At 32.6% G+C, this 19,463-nt stretch overlaps 2 protein-coding genes across 2 annotated transcripts; both read left to right on the top strand.

Moving 5' to 3' along the window:
* The first annotated feature begins 5,176 nt into the window (after positions 1–5,176).
* Positions 5,177–9,529, top strand: LOC110640713 (uncharacterized). The gene is made up of 8 exons (XM_021792152.2): positions 5,177–5,896; positions 6,021–6,115; positions 6,284–6,387; positions 6,518–6,618; positions 6,709–6,812; positions 7,604–8,041; positions 8,305–8,436; positions 9,002–9,529. The coding sequence occupies exons 1-8, from the start codon at positions 5,639–5,641 to the stop codon at positions 9,165–9,167; spliced, it is 1,398 nt and encodes a 465-aa protein (XP_021647844.2). The 5' UTR covers positions 5,177–5,638; the 3' UTR covers positions 9,168–9,529.
* Positions 9,530–11,180: 1,651 nt separating this feature from the next.
* LOC110640704 (L-tryptophan--pyruvate aminotransferase 1-like) lies at positions 11,181–16,743 on the top strand. The gene is made up of 5 exons (XM_021792143.2): positions 11,181–11,356; positions 11,628–11,931; positions 15,396–15,676; positions 15,862–16,163; positions 16,264–16,743. The coding sequence occupies exons 1-5, from the start codon at positions 11,259–11,261 to the stop codon at positions 16,473–16,475; spliced, it is 1,197 nt and encodes a 398-aa protein (XP_021647835.2). The 5' UTR covers positions 11,181–11,258; the 3' UTR covers positions 16,476–16,743.
* The last annotated feature ends 2,720 nt before the right edge of the window (positions 16,744–19,463 follow it).

Below are 19,463 nucleotides of genomic sequence, written 5' to 3'. Positions count from 1 at the left end.
TCGTAACTTATTAGAAGCAGGATCCCAACAACGATACCCTTTGTGTTCAATGCCATAACCAAGAAAACAACATGAGCAGTGCGGGGTTCTAATTTGGTATGTTCATGAGGTTGTAAAGAACAAAAGAAACACATCCAAAAGGTTTAAGGATGGAATAGTCGGGAGGTTGTCCAAACAACTTTTCAAAAGGAGATAAATTATGAAGAACCAAGGTAGGAAGGCGATTAATAATATAAGACATGAAAAGTGCTTCTCCCCAAAATTTTTACGGACATGAGGCGAGAAAGAAGAAGAGTCGTCTGAGAATTAAGAATATGGCGATACTTGCGTTGGCTTGCCCATTCTGTTGAGAGATGTAAGGACAAGAGCGTTGAACAACGGTGCCTTGTTGACTAAGCGAAGTAAAGAAGAATCGATATTCCATAGCATTATCTGTCGGAGAATTTTAATGTCACAAGAGAATCGAGTTTTAATCATTTTTGCAAATGTGATGTAAATTTGTGATAACTCGGATCGATGTTTCAAAAAATATATCCAAGTAAGCGAGAATAATCATCAATAAATATTACAAAATAACGAAAACCATTTATTGAAGAAATAGGAGGACCCCAAATGTCGAATGAATTAAACCAAAAGGAGTGCAAGTAGTATTATTATGAGAAAAGATAATGCGAGTTGTTTTGCAAGTGACAATTTAAACAATTAAATGACTCAAACTTAGTAGATCCTAATAATCCACGAGAAATTAAAGGTTGAATTTTCTTGGTAGAAGCATGACCAAGGCAAGATGCCATTGGTGAATGGAGGAATTAGGGATTGTAGGCGGACACAAATCTCGAGGAAGATGTAAAGATGTAAGCTCAAATAATCGACCCACTCTGACACTCCCTAAGAATCTGTCGTTTGTGGATCCTGTACTTGGACACCATGGTGAGAAAAAATAACAGTTAGTCCTTTTTCACACAACTAACCAACAGACATAAGATTGAGTGCCAAATTAGGGATATAATAGGTGTCAGGGAGATGAAGATTTGAGGTAGACACATGACCGGTATGTGTGATGTTCATTTTAGTACCATTTGCGGTATGGATTGGTGGTTAGGAAGATCTGAGTTTTGCAGAAGACAAGAATTTAAGATTAGTGGTCATATGATTACAACATGCGAGTCAAAAGCCAATAAGAATTACGGAGTGGCGGACATGGCGGGGAGAATTAGAAGAGATAACTGTTTGAATAGTGCCTCAAGATCACTCATGGTGATGGCGGTAGAGCCCTCGATGCAATGACAGCTGTGAGGAAGATCCGGGCTTTGAGACATTATTGAATTTGGGCCCTCCTTTTGGTCTTGGAGGGCGTGTGGGACAATGTTCAAGAATATGACCGTAACCATGACAATATTTGCATTTTATAGTAGGACAATATGCAAAAGCATGACCAATTTGACAATTCTTACAGAGTTGATTGCCAGATTTCTGATGTGAGGATCGAGTAGTTGCAAGAGCAGCTTCAAATTGAGAAATTTTATCCAAACTGAGACGAGTCTCTTTAAAAATAATCTCTTGAATAGCAGTTTCCAATGATGGGAGTGGATTTCGATGTAGCAGGGACGCTCGAACGGCCTCATATTACGATCGAAGAGCCATTAGAACTTGAATGAGATGAAGATGATCTTCACCGATTTTGGCACGATATATTTGATTCCAAATAGGTTGGACACGGGCAAGAAAATCATTCCAGATTGACACGCTTCTTGTTTGATTATGAAGAGTAGTCCACAATCGATAATAGTGGGCAAGTCGATGATCGATATCAATTAGCAAAAATCGATTTCTTTTGCGAGTCATAATTAGCAAGCTGGATGTGGATGGATGAGACAGGTATTGCGAAACCGGTGATGATCGATGATTTTTACTATCCCAATCCTCAAGGCGGTTGACAAATGTTGACTCGGTTTCATCGTTCTCTCTTGTCGTGATGATATCTCCGGTAACAATATGCCAAAGCTTACTACCTATCAAAAAACTTTTCATTCCTTGAACCCAAAGATTATAGTTGGAAACAGTCAGAACTGTTGCAATAGGTCTTGAAATATCAGATTTCTTCATTGATAACAAGATGAGGAGAAAAAAAAAATGGTATAATAATAGGTATGAAAGAATGAACCAGAACAGGTTGTAGAGAGAGCAGAGAGACCCCAAAAACTAAAAATAAAAACTTTATGACTCTGATAATATGTTAGAAGAAAGAATACAAGTAATATGAAGAAAAGGATTGTTTATTTGTCTGTATCTCATTTACAGATATTACATCTATTTATACATGAAAATATGAACTAATTTGAATAAAAATAATAATTGCTATAATTATGCTACACAAATTTCCTATAATCATGCTAATTGCTGTAATTATACTACACAGATATCCTATAATCATGCTAATTAGTGTAACCATTAGTTCAATACTAGTATATTATGTAAATCAAAATGTGCTTGGAAATAGCTATAAAAAAATTTAATATATATATATATATATATATATATATATATATATATATATATATATATAGTATAATGCAGAAGCACTTAGTTTTCAGTAAACTAAAAAGTTTGAAAACAGGGAATGCTTAGAAACTTGGGTGAGATTTTGAAGGGAGGAACCTTGAGAGCAGGGTAATAAAGCTTGCGATCGCGTAGCTTCTTGAGAGTGTCGCCAATTTCCCATTTGTATACACGCTTGGAGCTCTTGAGGAATTGATTCAACTGTTGTCTAACGCTCACCTCAGAGCTCCCTTCTTTGAAGAGCCTAAAGTAAAGTGCTTCTTCCAAGTACTTTTTGGATCTCTTTGACACATTTTTCGTCCGACCAAACAATTGCGGCATCGCCATTTTGGATCTCGAATTGGGAAGTGGGTAGCAGAGTTAGGAAGGGATTTTTGAAAATCTTGGGAGTTTAAACCCTCGTATCTGATCATTTTGCAAAAGGTTTAGCTGGAAGAGGAACCTGAACTTGGGTTTTTCTTCTACAACCCATTGAGTTGTGGATATGGACTTTCGAGTTTCGACGATTTCCTGAAACATTGGACAGGGTTGGGCCAGGTTCTGACCAGGCCGAATGACGCAAGCTTGGCCTGCTGCCTAGCGCTTAATTGCTTACCCGTTCCTGTTGAAATAAATTTTGAATCATATTGAAATTATTGGATTTAAAATCAAACTTTTGAATTAAAAAAATAAATAAATAATTTTAATTATTAAATTTAATATAAAATAAAATAAATAAAGGAGACCTGCAATTTCGGTTTTGATCTAAAATGGGGTTTCTGAATTTAGCTATACCGGTGATTTTCTGAAAATGGTTAAACAACCATATCGAAAAATTGAAGTTTCTTGAAGGCACCAAATGTTTCTAGAAATCGCCAGACATGCCACGTGTACATTTGTGGAAAATGCCCCAACCCAAAAATTACGCAAAAGCTGTGGTCCCAACTCCCAACAGGCTCCCCTGATGTTTGAGCCCTGCCACAGTAAAAAGCAGTTGGAATTGAACACGTTTTCAAGATGAACCCTTTATGCATTCGTCAACGAGTTTGAACTTTGAAATTTTAGTGGCGACGGAAATGGTTTTTTACATCTTTTCCCTTTCGCCCCGAAGTTTCCAGAGCTGAATAGTTTATTCGTCACTGCAAATTATTAATAATAATTCAAAAAAGCGCAGCCGTGGTGGACTTGCATATATTCACGTGAAACTGCGTCGTATCACTGGATTTCATTCCACAGGCCAGACCCTGTGGCTAACAGGTTTTTTTTTTTCCTTTTTTTATTTTAAATCAGAAATAATATTCAGATAAATTTTTCTTAATAAAAAAAATTTCAAAATTTTAATTTCTAATTTTACAAGTAAAATCTGCCTGAAATTAAATTCATATCACTGATAAATTACTATACAGTAAAATAAAAAAAAAATAAAAGTTTGAAATTTTTCATAATTAATTAAGGTGGGTCCTAGTGCTAAAAAATAATTTAGCATGGCTTGGATAGCTATGCGTAGCACATGGCAGCTTGCATTGCAGAAGTACTTATCAGTAACCATCTTGTGCTGAATCAGATCTTCGATCAATGTCACCATCTTTTCTCTACGATACTATCTCATCATGATCGTGACAACTCAATTATATTTTCTTTCTCTTGCTTTCAATTCCTTCTGTATTATTAATTATAATTTCCTCCTAATTACATGCTAGATCAATATACTAAGAGCTGAAAATTTCGATTGTCAAATTTTAATCTTTTAATTATTGACAATTGATCAGTAATTGCTAATAATTGCCCAATCAGACTAGATGTTACAACCTACCCATATAAAACAACATTAATTTCGTAGCGTTATCAAAATAACTTGGATTTATTCAACTCCATTGATGGAAGCAACGAATTCAAAAATCATATTTTTCTTAATTATATGATCAAAGAAAACAGAAATCATAATGGGAATTATCTGGTCCATTGAAACCCTCGAAGAACCGTGGAACTTCGGTTTTTTTAATGATTTGCAAGCGATCATCTTGGAAAAAACGAAAGCAATCGATTTCTTTGGGAAAAACGCAAGAGAATGTGCATGTGCGGTTCACCGAGCATGTCTTGTGTGACAAAACCACCCCATTTCTCTCTTGCAAACGCGTACCCTGCATTTCCCATTAGAAAACGAACCGTTTCATGCGTTTAATTAGATACTAGACTCGCATATATCGTGTGCATATTATTATTCAAATTTTTTTTATAGAAAAAATAAAAATTACATAATTTATTATGTATTTATTAATAAAAATACAATTTATTTAATAAGCTAGATGAAAAAAAAAGTAAATTAAATAATAATAGTAGGGGAGTGGCAAGCACGGTGTTTATGGGCGTGTGAGTTATGGAATAGGTATTGATTATAGTAATGATGAGTATGGATAATAAAACAGTTGGGAAGTTGGTGTTAATTGTCAGAGGGGGATCGTTCCAGCTCTGATCCAGCACACCACTCTTGAGAAACGCCCACACAAAATAAATAAATAAATCCAAATTTACTCATAAAATGGAGCAAACAAATATGTTTATTATCACTAATTCAGAAGTTCAAATTTTGGATTTTATTTAATGGATTAGGTTCCTATGTATAGTGGGTCCCTAGAAGATTTTGTACAAACTTTTAGGAGCGGCTAAAGCTAGCACACATGGCAAAAGAGCAAGCCCAAATTTTGCTTGTGTTGGCCTGTGCAGGAAAAAAATGAATGAACAGTAGGCTTTCTTGATTGGTTTAGAGTTTTGTGTGAGGTAGGACACGAGAAAATTGAGGGAGGCTATCCATTTTCAAAGTTTGAATTGAAGCCAAGGGAACCAAACAAGAAAACAAATTAGACTAAGAGTAAGAGAGAGAGAGAGAGAGAGAGAGAGAGAGAGGTGCTTTTCTTTTCTGTTCTCGAGGCCCTTTGTTGTCTCCTTCTATGGTTTCTTCATATAGGGGTTTATGATTCTTGAGGACAAAGTTTAGACCTTTATAAGAGCCTTCTTTGTGGGTTTGTAGTTTTGAAGAAGACTCTGTTTTGAGATTGTTGTTTTCATTTGCTTTCTTGTTTTGGCTGGTGATTTTGTGAAAATGATAAGGTGGTGGATATCTGCTCTGCAATTAACAGAGCTATTTGTTAGTGTCGTAGTGCATGTGGTATATGGCTTTTACATATTTAGCTCTGCTGTTGCTGGTGACCTCTCACAAACTTTGAACGAATGGGTTTTCAAGCCTAATATGAACATTGTGGTGAAAGAAGACCTCAGAGGGACATCAAAAACCACCACCAATGGTGATGACCTGCCTCCTATTGTGTTGGTCCATGGAATCTTTGGATTTGGCAAAGGGGTCTGTGATATTTTCTTATTGCAATCTCAAATGGGTTTCAAGTTGTGCGGTGTTCAATTCATACTGGAGATCATCAATCTCATTTAGTATTCTTGTGGTTTTTTTATTTTTCCTTTGGTTTCAGAAATTGGGCGGTTTATCATATTTCGCTGGGGCTGAGAAGAAAGATGAGAAGGTTCTGGTGCCCGATTTGGGGTCCTTAACCAGCATATACGATAGGTGGGTGCAAAAAAGCTTGCAACTTTATGTTCATCGTTCATCGTCTTCTTCCTTTAGGCTATTCTTTTGCAACTTTATTTTCATCGTTCATCGTCTTCTTCCTTTAGGCTATTCTTTGTTCTTGTGCATGCTAAGTTTTTGGCCAGTTTCTGAGACGTTGGGTTTCAGGGCTCGCGAGTTGTTCTATTATTTGAAAGGCGGGCAAGTTGATTATGGTGAAGAACACAGCAAGGCTTGTGGCCACTCTCAATTTGGACGAATTTATGAACAAGGTTAGAAGATCTCTACCTTTTTTGTTAGGCTCTATCTCTATTTTGTCTGCTTTATATTTGATGATTGTCCGCATTGAGGACTTGGTTTAAATATGAAGTTGCTTTTGGTTTGTCGTGATTTGGAATGCAGGGCACTATCCCGAATGGGATGAGGATCACCCAATTCACTTTGTTGGGCATTCCGCCGGAGCACAAGTTGTTCGAGTGCTGCAGCAAATGCTTGCTGACAAGGTTAGTCTAATTTGTTTAAACTTGTCAGCTCATGACCAAATAATCTTTTCAAAGCTGTTTGTTTTGATTGCTTGTTCTTAATGTTTCTAGGCTTTCAAGGGGTATGAGAACACTTCGGAGAATTGGGTATTAAGCTTAACATCCTTATCTGGAGCCTTCAATGGGACTACAAGAACATATTTAGATGGGATGCAGTGAGTACTTTCCCAACTTGGCCTCTTATTTGGAACTTCTCCATTTAGAATAATATTGACTCGGTAGAATAGGAATAATGTTATTGACTCTAGATATGTTGCCTCCAGATTTGAGGAGACAATATGGCCATTATCAAAGGCTGTCTATTCATTTCTTTGCCTAAATGATGCCATTGTTTCAATTTATGAAACCCTCATCTCTTTGCTTCAATGCATTAAGCATATAGACTTTATTCTGTTTCATTTTTTGTAGTTCAGAATAGCTGATATTGTTAGAATCCCAAATCAAAAGAATATAAAATAAAAGGGCAATTTATAAGTGGTTTGGTTGCAACATTAACTTGGTTAGTCATTTTGATGTGTAGAGCAATCTAATCACTTATATAAACCCAAATTAAAATGAATTAAAGTGTAATTTATCCAACACTCTCTCAAATTTAACATGGTATCAGAGCCCGGACTGAGTTGTAGGTTTCAACCGCCCGACTGTATAATTAGGCTCGTATTGGGATGAAATAAAAATACAAACTAATTGTTAAGTGATAACCATACGGTTGCACTTTAGGGGGAGTGTTAAAATCTTAAATCAAAAGAATATAAAGTAAAAGGGCAATATATAAGTGGTTTGGTTGCAACATTAACTTAGCTAGCCATTTTGATGTGTAAAATAATTTAATTACTTATATAAATTCAAATTAAATGAATTAATTGTAATTTGACTGACACTCTCTTCGAATTTAACAAATATAAAAGTCTAAATGTGTATCTGCGCTTCAATTTCAATATTTCAGGCCAGAAGATGGAAGAACCTTGAAACCAATATGTCTGCTTCAAATCCTGCGCTTAGGCGTGATAATTTATGACTGGCTTGACATACGCTTGCTGAAGGATTATTACAATTTTGGATTTGATCATTTTAACATGTCATGGAAGAAAATGGGAATTTTGGGTCTTTTTGATTGTCTTTTGGGAAATACTGGTCCATTTGCAACAGGAGATTGGATACTTCCTGATCTTACAATTCAAGGGTCTATGCAACTCAACTGTCATCTTCAAACCTTTCCCAATACATACTATTTCAACTATGCTACTAAGCGTACTAGAAAAATAATGGGTGTCACAGTTCCTTCAAGCATCCTTGGAATCCATCCATTGCTCTTTATAAGAGTGTTGCAAATGAGCCAATGGAGTTTTCCTCCAGATATCTCCCCACCTTACAAAGGATACAGGTTTGTTTTAAACAGCATATTTTGTGATATTGCAAAATTTTCCTCCAAATACATGCTTTAATCTTGAGGTCATTACAATGAATTTGACTTCAATGTTTGCTTATAAGGAATATGGAATTCATGATTCTATTCTAAATAAATTCCAAAATTTGAATTATAATACTGATTTTCAACACTTATGACAATAGCCAAGGCATTGTTGAACTTGAAGAATAATAAATAAAATTGCATCACTGCTCATGATTGAGCGCATGTATCCGCAGGGATGAGGACTGGCAGGAGAATGATGGAGCACTTAACACCATATCCACGACCCACCCTTGTATCCCAATCGAACAACCAAGCTGTAACATTACAAATGATTCTGAGTGTCAACCCCTGCAACCAGGAATCTGGTTAGTTATCAAACTTTCCTCTCTTGTGTACACTCGCTTTTTGAGCATCAAGATTATTTTTGCAAAAGTGAAATTATTGTTACATGTCAAGACTAGCTATTCTGTTGTAGCCACAAAAATAATTGTCAGCCAGGTTTCGTTTGTTAGACATTTCAAATCATGAGACATTCTGTTTCAGCTTTAAGCTAATCTGATATGAGGTAATTCTGTTTGTAGAATTTCTCTCACTTTTTTCTGGCTTTAAGTGCTTAAACGTTTTCGTAAGTTCCTTTCCCTAGTTTTCATAACAAGTGAAAATGTAAACAAGAAACAAGACATAATTTAGGCTTCTTGATGTTCAGGGAACTTGTATGAAAACATCTGAGTAACTAAGACACATCTTGGTTCTGGAAATTGGAGTTATAAGTTAAATAAGTTCAATATCAATAACAAGTTGCAATTGCATTTCGAAATCAATTCCAAATGAGGCTGTTCAAGAAAGTGATATTAGGATATCTGGTAATTTGTTATCTGTTTTTTGATCCCTTAACAAGCTAACATAGAGGTGGTATCTGTTGGGATGCAGGTACTATAAGACTGTGGAAGCAGATCATATTTTCTTCATTGTGAACAGGGAAAGAGCAGGAGTTCAATTTGATCTTATATATGATAGCATTTTTGAACGTTGCAGAAAGCATGTATTTAGGAAGAATCCACAAACCCTACCAAACGAAGCACAACCCCACCAATAGTTTAATGATAGCATTGTTACTCCATTCTTTAAAATTATCACAATTGCAGTGGTAGTTTCTTTTTTTTTATTTTTCCCCTTCCTTTCTGTTACTTTGTAAATGCAAATTTCATCGAGGAATTACTATCGTGAGCAATGTCAACCCAGGCTAGTCCTTGAAAATGCCCTTTAGCTGTTCTTCTGCAGTCTTTTTTTTTTCTTCCTTCCAGCTTTGCTAGAGACGTCATCGGCTTAGATTGTATATTAGACTTTCTTAGGCCTACTAGTGTTGGTGGGTTGGTTGATGTAATTCCTTTCTTTTTCTTCTCTTTCTTTTTTGTTTGGATAGAATTAGTTAATGTAATTTTGATACTATTATCGTCTTCCGTGTTCTCTCCACAAATTCTAAATTTACAAATCCCAATTGTTGGGAAAAAAAAAATACAACTTAAAAGGATGGCATGAGTAAATCAACATCTCATCTCATGCTATTGCTAACATTTTGCCATTACGGAGTAACTGCTTGATGAAAACTTTTTGTGCTAATCAACTTAAAAATACCTTAATTTTTTATTTAATTTTAATTGAAATTAAAATTTGAAATTTCATATTTTTTCAAAAATAATTTCAAACTATTAGTTCATATTAATAAAAATTAATTAGATTATGCACGTGGTGAGCAAGGTGGCTGTGCTAAAACGAACAAGGCTAAGCGTTATGCATTCGGCCTACTTTCTAAGGCCCAGGTTCCCTCGCGCAGTTGGCTTCATGGTGAGGGGAAGGGGAATGCTGACCCAAGGAAAATCGAAGGCGGATACTCTCATGGACATGGTCCCTGTAGAAACATCGTTACAGGCTGGTAACCATTCTGCAGTTTCGGGTTAGTAGTCCTCTTCGGGTCGACCAGTCTGGAGGACTAGCTTTGTGATTATGGGTTAGTTTTCTTTTGGCCCTCCAGGGGTTTTTCATTAGAATTGTCAAGGAGCTGCAAGTAAGGCCCGGGGCTCTTATGAACTTTAAAGATGTTTGTTCAGGCTTATCATCCTTGTATTGTGGTGTTATTGGAGCCTCGAGTGAGTGGCCCTGGAGTCGATAGAGTCATTAATTCATGGTATTGGGTTTCCTTTTTCTCAGAGTTGAGGACCCGGGCTGCTTTTCATGCAGTATTAATTCTGACTGCAGGGTTGGCAAGTTGAAATTATGCAGAATCATAGACAATTTATTCATATGAGTAGCATTATTGATGCCTGTTTTATTCTTATAGAATTTACTGTAGTCTACAGGCACCTAGTTGCTATTAGACAAGCTTCGTTATGTAGTTGTGCCAGTAGGGATGATTCTGTTACGTGGGCTCTCGTTGGTGATTTCAATGCTCTTATCATTCACGTCTCCTAATGATTTTTTTTTTTTTAAAGAAGATAATAGATTCAATGCTCATATAATTTATTTATATGAAATGAAATGAGAGTGATAAAAATAAAAGTGCAAAAATTAATCAATATTGTTTATTTATAAATATTAATAAATATATTTCTCAATTTAAGTAAAGAAATTAATTTATAAATCTTTTAATTTATTTTTATTATAGTAATAATGAAAATTTGCTAACTAAAACAACCAAATTTGTGTGGTGAATGTTAAAACAACCAATTTTAATATATTCTTGACATAAATGTCTTTTGTATATAAATATTGTAATAAATATACTTTTCAATTTAAGTAAAAAAATTAATTTCAAATCTTTTAATTTATTTTTATAATAATAATAATAATAATAACATGCACTGTGACCCTTCTAATTTATTCATTGAATATTTCATAATAAATGAAAATTTATCAATTAAAACAAACAAATTTAGGAAAATGTATCTAATATATTATTTATATGGATTTTTATTGGATATTTCCTATTTTAAATATTTACTTCCCATGTATTAAAATTAGATTGTGGTGGGGGTTGATGGACGCCAGCTTAGATTTTTTTGCTATATATATGTGTAGAGAACACACATGCATGCACCATAATAACCACTTAGTTACACCATCTTATAATATTTCCGGTTAGAGAGAGAAAAGAAAAAGGAAAGTAAGAGAAGAGGAGAAGTAAGGAAAAATGGTTGGACAAGCCTACGATACCAAGAACTCCATTTCTGCTACTAATCCCACCAAGAAAGTTGGTCTCTCCCCAGATTCCATTATCAATCTCGATCAGTACGTTTCCTCTTCATATCATTTGATTTTTCTTTCTGTTTCCAACCCATCTTGAAACCTGACTTTTTTCCCGAAACTCTGTTAGTTTATTTACTAGTTTAGCTGAAACATCAATATCTTTTCTTAATCTTCTGTAGTTAAGGTTGTTGATAGATTTTATCTTCTCCAGGATGATTAAAACTAGTCGTATCAGAAAATGCAAAATTTAACGTTAACTTGGATTTTCTTTTTATTTTATCCTGACAAGGAAGTGATTTTTCATTTTTAACAGAGGAGATCCGACAATTTTTGAGTCGTATTGGAGGAAGATGGGTGACAAGTGTACGACGAAGATTTCAGGTACTGACTGTATGAGCTACTTCAGTGATGTTGGGAACTTATGCTGGTTTCTGGAGCCACAGCTCTCCGATGCGATCAAGGGGCTGCATCGTACAGTTTGTAATGCAGTAACAGAAGATCGATACATGGTGGTGGGGACTGGCTCAACACAGCTGTTTCAGGCTGCGCTTTACGCTCTCAGTTCTCCTAGTGGGAACGAAAGCATCAGTGTTGTGTGCGCTGCCCCCTACTACTCGGTGAGACTATAGTCGAACACTGATTTTTTCCAATTAGAAGCTTTAAAATTGGTCTGACTTTGTTTAATTATAGTGATTAGATCTTAATTAGAAATAAGCTCAATTTTTCCCTCACTAAGGGATGTCCAAATTATTTCATTTTTAACTTTTTGATCCAATTTAGCCTTTCTAATTTTTTTTTAAAGTTCAAATTGACCCAATTGATATACACAATAAGCTTAATTTGCCTCTTAAGTACTTTTTAAAAATATTTAATTTAGCTCATTTTCAACTTTTAAGTCCAATTTAATCTTTTTAGGTTTGATTTAAAATTAAATTAGCTCTTTTTTTATTTTTTTAATATTAAAATGTTATTTTTATTTTTATAATTAATTAAGTTAAATAATAAAAATAATATTATTTAATATTAATAAATAAAATGAAAGTATGAAAAAAATATTAATTAATAATATTGAAAAAAATAATATTTTATATTTTTAATTTTATTTGATTATAATTTTTTAATTTTAATTAAGAAAATGAAAATATAAAATAATATCTTTTTATTTTAAATAATTAAAATTAGTTATAATCATAATTTTTAATTTTAATTTTAATTAATTATATGAAAATAATATTTTTTATACTTTCATTTTAATTATTAATATTAAATAATATTATTTTTATTATTTAATTTAATTAATTATAAAAAAATAAAAAAATAACATTTTAATATTAGAAAATAAAAAAAGGACTAATTTGAACTTAAATAAAAAATAAAATAATTAAATTGAACATTCCTAAAAAGTACAAGGGCAAACGGTGTGTGAATTGCATAATGAGCTAATTTAAACTTAAACTAAAAATAAAAGAGCTAAATTGAACAAAAAATTTAAAATGAGCTAAATTGGATATCATTAAAAAGTACATGAGTAAATTGAGCTTATTTCTGATCTAAATTAGTCAAAGTTAAACGAACAAAGATTAGTGAAAAACAATTGGGTTTGGGTGGTGGGAAAACGGTGTCTCTTGCGCATTTTTTGTTAATCTTGCTTATGGGAGGACCCAACACATGCATGTGATCTTCTTCTACTATCATTGCCACGTAAATTTACTATAGATTAGTTTTAATGCAGTAGATTTTCTCCCTTTCTTCCAAATTATAGAAATAACTTATTTGTCTGGCCTAGCTTGCTTCAATGGAAGCCAGCACTCAATTGATACAATAATTTTAATTTTATCAATGAAACACTGAAATCATATCCAAAATTTATAAGATTTTGAGTTTAAATTTTAATTAAAATTAATTTTATAAAAAAAAAATTAATTTTTACGCAGAAGTTCTATTATGTGTTCTAAACGCAGTTCTCATAATTTAATTTTTACTTATATGACAAGTGAAGAGTCTTTATCCTTGAGTCTATTATTCATCAAATATTGATGAAATTATTAAATGAAATAAAGTTGTAAATAGGATGATATAGATGACTTTAAGAAATAGGATATGTTATCTTATATTCTTATTGTGTAGCTTAAGTCCATCAAGCTTCCGAGAGATGAAAAGAATTTTTTTTTTTTTTTAATTTTAGTTAGATGCAATTATTTTTATAATTATATTAAGTTTAACTCTTCAATGAGCTTATAATTAAGATTTGTTAAGGATTTTTAATTTAGTGATATTGAAATTACTTTTTTTTAGGTAAAATTTGAAAATTTATTAAGAAAAACAATTAGATGAGCATAGCGTAATGTTTTCATAAGAGAAAATATAAATATTAATAATTAAAATATTTTATTTAGAAGATTATTACTCGTATCTGAGTCTCAAACTAAAAGAAATATTAAAAAAAAATCACTAAGGGAAGAAAAACAAAACCTCACACGCTAATACAGGGGAGAGAATTTCAGATCTGTTCAAATTTATTTTAAACCGATAAAAATATGAGAGTTGATTAGAAAAAAATTAATAAAAAAATAAAATGAAAAAAAAAATCGATCTAGGGATAACCACCAGTGAAAAACTCACTGGTAGCCGCTTGAGAAAAGAAATCTGAAAGAGAAAAGAGGAGGAAGAGAGGAAGAAGGGGAATTGTGTTAAGATTATTAATCAAGACTAAGAGAGGAAGAAGGGGAATTGTGTTAAGATTATTAATCAAGACTAAGGATATTGAAATTATACTTAAAAATTATTAAATTTTGAATTTAAATTTTAGTTAAAGATAAATGAAATAAAAATACGATTTACTTAAAAAAAAAATTATGATTTGATTTTAGAATTCAAATCCCATCTATCAGCTAATTGAAAAATAAATTTATTTGCACTGCTGGGGTTTTGTAGTTAGATATGTAGGAGAGGGTTGCCCTTTATATCGAAATTTTGATTTAGGATTCCATACCACAAAATATTTTCAATTTTAAATAATCTATACTGAAGTTAATGGCTATATTTACCCTTTACTTTTTTGTGGCATATGAGAAATCACACCTAGTAAATTAAAAATATTGAATTAAATATGTCAATAAAATTGTTTTATAATTAAGATTTGATTAAATAAATTAAGAAAAAATTTGTTCATTTTAAATATTTGAACTAAAGAAAACAAGAGATGCACTTTGGATATGCATATGCATATGCATGTTCTAGCCCAGATCCCAGCCGAGCATGGTAACATGGCCAAGTCTGGCTGGCTTGATATATAGATAATTAAACTTTGGATTCTTATGCGTTCAAGCTAAGCCGAAGGAACAAGGAGAGCTTCAGCTTGTCTTTGGTGTTAGCTACACAACATTCAAATCTTGGTATTGGCCAATCCGCATTGAGCGGCGGTCAGCAGGAACTAAGATGATTGATCCTCAATCCATTATAATTCACTGGAAAGCAGACAGGGACGGTCTATCTTCCTGTTCTGCATTGGAAGGGGATCTTTTTTGATTTCAACGAAAACATGAATACTTTTAATTAAAAATTGTTGCTGTTCTTGGAGCTGACATCTTGCATGTTACCCCACATTTCCCATAAACTTAGTTGCAAGTTTTGTTTACTTTTTCAATGTGAATTTTCCAAGTTATCTATGCTTGTGTCTTGATGCATATGCAAATATTAATGTTGCTTCATTATTCAGATGCATTTATAACAAGATTCTGCATTTTGCAAGGATCTCTGACCCTGGAGAGATTCGTTTATCATATGCAACTTTCCTTTGCTTCAGAGAGACGACTATTTTTGTTACTTGAACCAATGAATATATTTAAGTATAAAATCACTATAACCTGTGCTTCCATGTTTAAAAGTGCTTGTATGGTTTAATTTGATTTCTTTTTTGTTAATTTTATTGACAGAACGAATTGAAAACGAGAAAATATTAATTGGAAATATAGGTTTTGCCCTTTTTCTTTAACCCACTTGAAAAAAAAAAAAAACAACTCATACTCTTTTCCCCTGAGAAATTTCATCGCTTTAGTGGTTATGTTGATATTGCTTGTAGTCATACAAGGAGGAGACAGAATTCCTGCAATCAGGGCTCTATAAGTGGGCTGGCGATGCATCTGCCTTTGATAAGGATGGACCTTACATTGAGGTTGTCACCTCACCAAACAATCCTGATGGTGCTATCCGAGAAGCTGTGGTGAACAGAGAGGAAGGCAAACTTATCCATGATCTTGCCTATTACTGGCCACAATACACACCCATTACTTGCCCAGCAGATTATGATATCATGCTGTTTACATTTTCCAAAAGCACTGGACATGCTGGTTCCCGAATTGGGTGAGCAACACCTGCCCTGCTATTTTTAGTTGATAGAAAATTCATACATTTACAGGCGCGAAAACAATAAGAAATTTTCAATGATTATATGATGTTAGCAAATTTTTTACTCTGGAAAATATGCCATATATTTGAAGTTTATCATGTTTCCTTCAACTAATTTTTTTGTCTTTTCTTGATTGAAGATGGGCTCTGGTTAAGGATAAAGTGGTGGCCAGGAAGATGACTAAATTCATAGAGGTTAGCTCCATTGGCGTGTCTAAAGAATCGCAGCTCCGAGCGGCAAAGATCCTGGGAGTTCTTATTGAAAACTGCAAGCATTTTGGGACCGCTGATTCCAATAGCTTCTTCGGGTATAGCCAGGGCCTCATGACCAAAAGATGGGAGAAATTGCGAGATGTTGTTAAAAACAGTCAAATTTTCAGTCTGCCAAAGTACCCAAAAGAGTGGTGCAACTTCACTGGAAAGTACACAGAATCACATCCTGGTAATGGAAATTACAAGCTTGTATTAATTAGACTTTTCAACCCTGTCAATTTAGGCGCATGTATATTTTCTAATCAAATGTTTTGTCTGTCTTGTATTAGGTTTTGCATGGTTGAAGTGCAAGGAGGAGACAGACTTTGAAATTCTATTAAGATCACAAAAGATATTGACAAGGGGTGGGGAGCGTTTCGGAGTTGGTCGACAGTACGTCAGGATCAGCTTGCTCAGTCAAGAAGAAGCATTTAACCTTTTTCTGGAGAGATTATCAGCAATCAAAGGGCAAGGCATTATCAGTGACGAAAATCCTTTGTAACGAGTCATATGGCACACCTGACAGAGCAGGGACTTAGAACCACCTAAACTTTAGACATATTAAGAGGGCATAGTAGTTTTATCCTTATTGTTTGTAACACCAAGGATGATAATTGTAGCTTAGATTCATCCATCAGGATGTTATGCCCATTTCATTTGCAGCTTTTGAGTTATGTGGGTAATAAATAGAGCTTAAAGGGTAAGTTTGAATCTGTGTAAACAAAGTAATTCCTGACAGGATTTACTATTTTATCCGATAAAAAACTGTTTCTGCGGTAATATGGATTTCTTATCGAGTAATGGCACACAGCATAGTTTTCACACAATGGACCTGATAAGCGAGTCTTCTTCTGTTTTGGAAAATTAGAAATTTTCATCCCTTAAATTCATAAGAACAACAATTAACTCTTTTCAACAAGTTCCTTAGGCAAAGGCTAATTTTGACCCTTAAGTGTTTTGAGGTTAAATTATACTCTTTTAACTTTAAAAAAAAAAATCAAATAAGTCCTTCACATTTTAAAAATAAATCAAATAAATAAATTTACTATTTTTAGGACAAATATGTACTTTATTGCTTGTAATATAAATATAGTAGAGTCCGTGCACGAAAATCTAGTTGTGTACAGAATCTTTATCAGCAATTCAGTGTATTTGATTTATGAAATCTCAGTAAGCATCTACTATATCCTGAAACAGATTGATAATTTTTTTTTTTTACCGAATGATTCAAGAAACTTCAATATGAACTCATCATCTTCATCATAATGTAGATAAGTTTCTTGAACCATTAATAAAAAAAAATAATTTATCAATATACTCTAAAATGCAGCAGATACTTACCGAAAAATATTGCAAATAAGATACAGAGTATTGCTGATAATGTTCACTAGAAAATTTTCATGTACGACATTGGCTGGATTTATATTAGTGCTAAATTATTGTTCAATCTTTTTTATCTATTTTTAAAAAATAAATGACTTATTTAATCTTTTGTAAAAGATAGAAGAGTTTAATTAGATCTCGAATATTTTAAAAATGTATATAACTATTTGGCATAACTTTAAATATCTAAATAGATCTTTTACCAAAATACCACCAATATATTGCATTTCACAAAATGTCCATAAATACGGAAAAATAATTATTGAACATCTATATCCATACAATCTATATTTATGTAAATATAATAAAGTTAGTCTCAAAATGAATTTCATAAAAAAATGACAAATGTTACTCTATTAAATTTTTTTATTTATCTATTTTATCCCTATTTCCTTGGCAATTTTTTAACAGTAAATATGATAGACTTTGAAAATTCCTAAGTTGAATCCTGTTCTTCGTAATTTTTAGACTTTGCTTCAGTAAAATTTTTTGTTGACCTTATCACAGTTAAAAAAAGAAAAAAGATAATTTTGTAAATGGATCATCATGTAGTATGAAAGCTCATACCCAATGAAATCCAAATATCTGGGAAAATTAAGCTCATACCCAGTGAAATCCAAATATCTAGGAGAATTCATGCACAGTGAATATCACGACCCAACCTATGGGCCGGACTGACACTAAAACCTGAGTCAGTTTAAAACCCCTAAGACCCGTAGCAAGTTTAACTATTTCTTGACCTAATTCTAAAGCCCATATTGAGCCTAATTTTAAGAAATCAACTAGATAGAGTCCGGCCATAACATAGACCATCCAACGGAGAGTTTTTGACTCACTCGACCCGTAAGTACAATATATATAACAATTTAGGAAGCTCAGCTCACTCTCCACATACTCATAATAATACTAATTCAAATGAGAGCTCAACTCCCTCGTTCAACCTAATGATCATCCATGCATACTCATATATCATGCTTACAATTCCAGTAACAGTCAAATCTTACATAATCTAACAACTCAATTATAAGGTTTAAAATTGATATTTTGCAAAAGTCATTCTAGCTAACTTTAAAAATTCTAAGATTTTGTCCCGCAGTTCTTAGTAATATTATAGAGCTAACGCAAAAGGAATTATAATTTTCTAACTACCCACGAATATTTTATAGAATTTATTCCCAACTCAGCACTATAAAATTGATGAAATTTAGAATTTGAGTTTACCTATACCAATTCTGATGCTTAGAACGCGTTTGGGGCATCTGAAAATGGTGGGATAGCCTATAACTTTGACTTGGTTTCGAAGTGTTTCCGGCAACTTATCTGCTCGGCCCGAAATTGTAGATCTGGACAACAGTCGAATTGTCACGAAATGAAATTACCTACGCAAAGCCCACAACACTAAGGATTAGACTAAAATATTTATATTTATATATAAAATAATTATTTAAAAATTAGGGGTATTATAGTGAAATCCAAAATATATCAAACTCTTAGACCTCCACATTACTAACAAAAATATTTCAGAAAATGTACTCCATCAATTTATTCAATTTATAATTAAATCATCATTGAATTAAAATAAATTCTACACCATTAAATTAATAAACTTAACTCATTATATAATAATTTAACAATTAATTATATAAAAAAATTAAAAATTTTAATCTTGATAATCACTTTATAACCTATTAGTGAGAGACATCAATGGCATATTAATGAGACTGAGAACAAATCTAATTAATATATATATATATATATATATATATATATATATATATATATATATATATATATATACCTTAAAAAATATGAAATGAGAGTGATACAAATCAAATATACTTCTCAATTTAAGAAAAAAAATTCTTAAATCTTTTAATTTAATTTTATAATAGTAATAATGATAATAATAAGCATGTATTGTGACCCTCCTAATTTAAAAATAAAAAGGGTTCGTTGAATATTTCATAATAAATGAAAATTTGATAATTAAAAGAACCAAATTTTTTATAGGATTCTTGACATAAGTACCTCTTCTAGAAAAGTATTAATAATAATAAAAGTATTATTAATAATAATTATACTTCTCAATTTAAGTAAAAAAATTAAT

Source organism: Hevea brasiliensis, chromosome 7, assembly GCF_030052815.1.
Source record: "Hevea brasiliensis isolate MT/VB/25A 57/8 chromosome 7, ASM3005281v1, whole genome shotgun sequence".
Lineage (NCBI taxonomy): Eukaryota > Viridiplantae > Streptophyta > Magnoliopsida > Malpighiales > Euphorbiaceae > Hevea > Hevea brasiliensis.
This window is presented reverse-complemented; position numbering and strand designations above follow the sequence as displayed.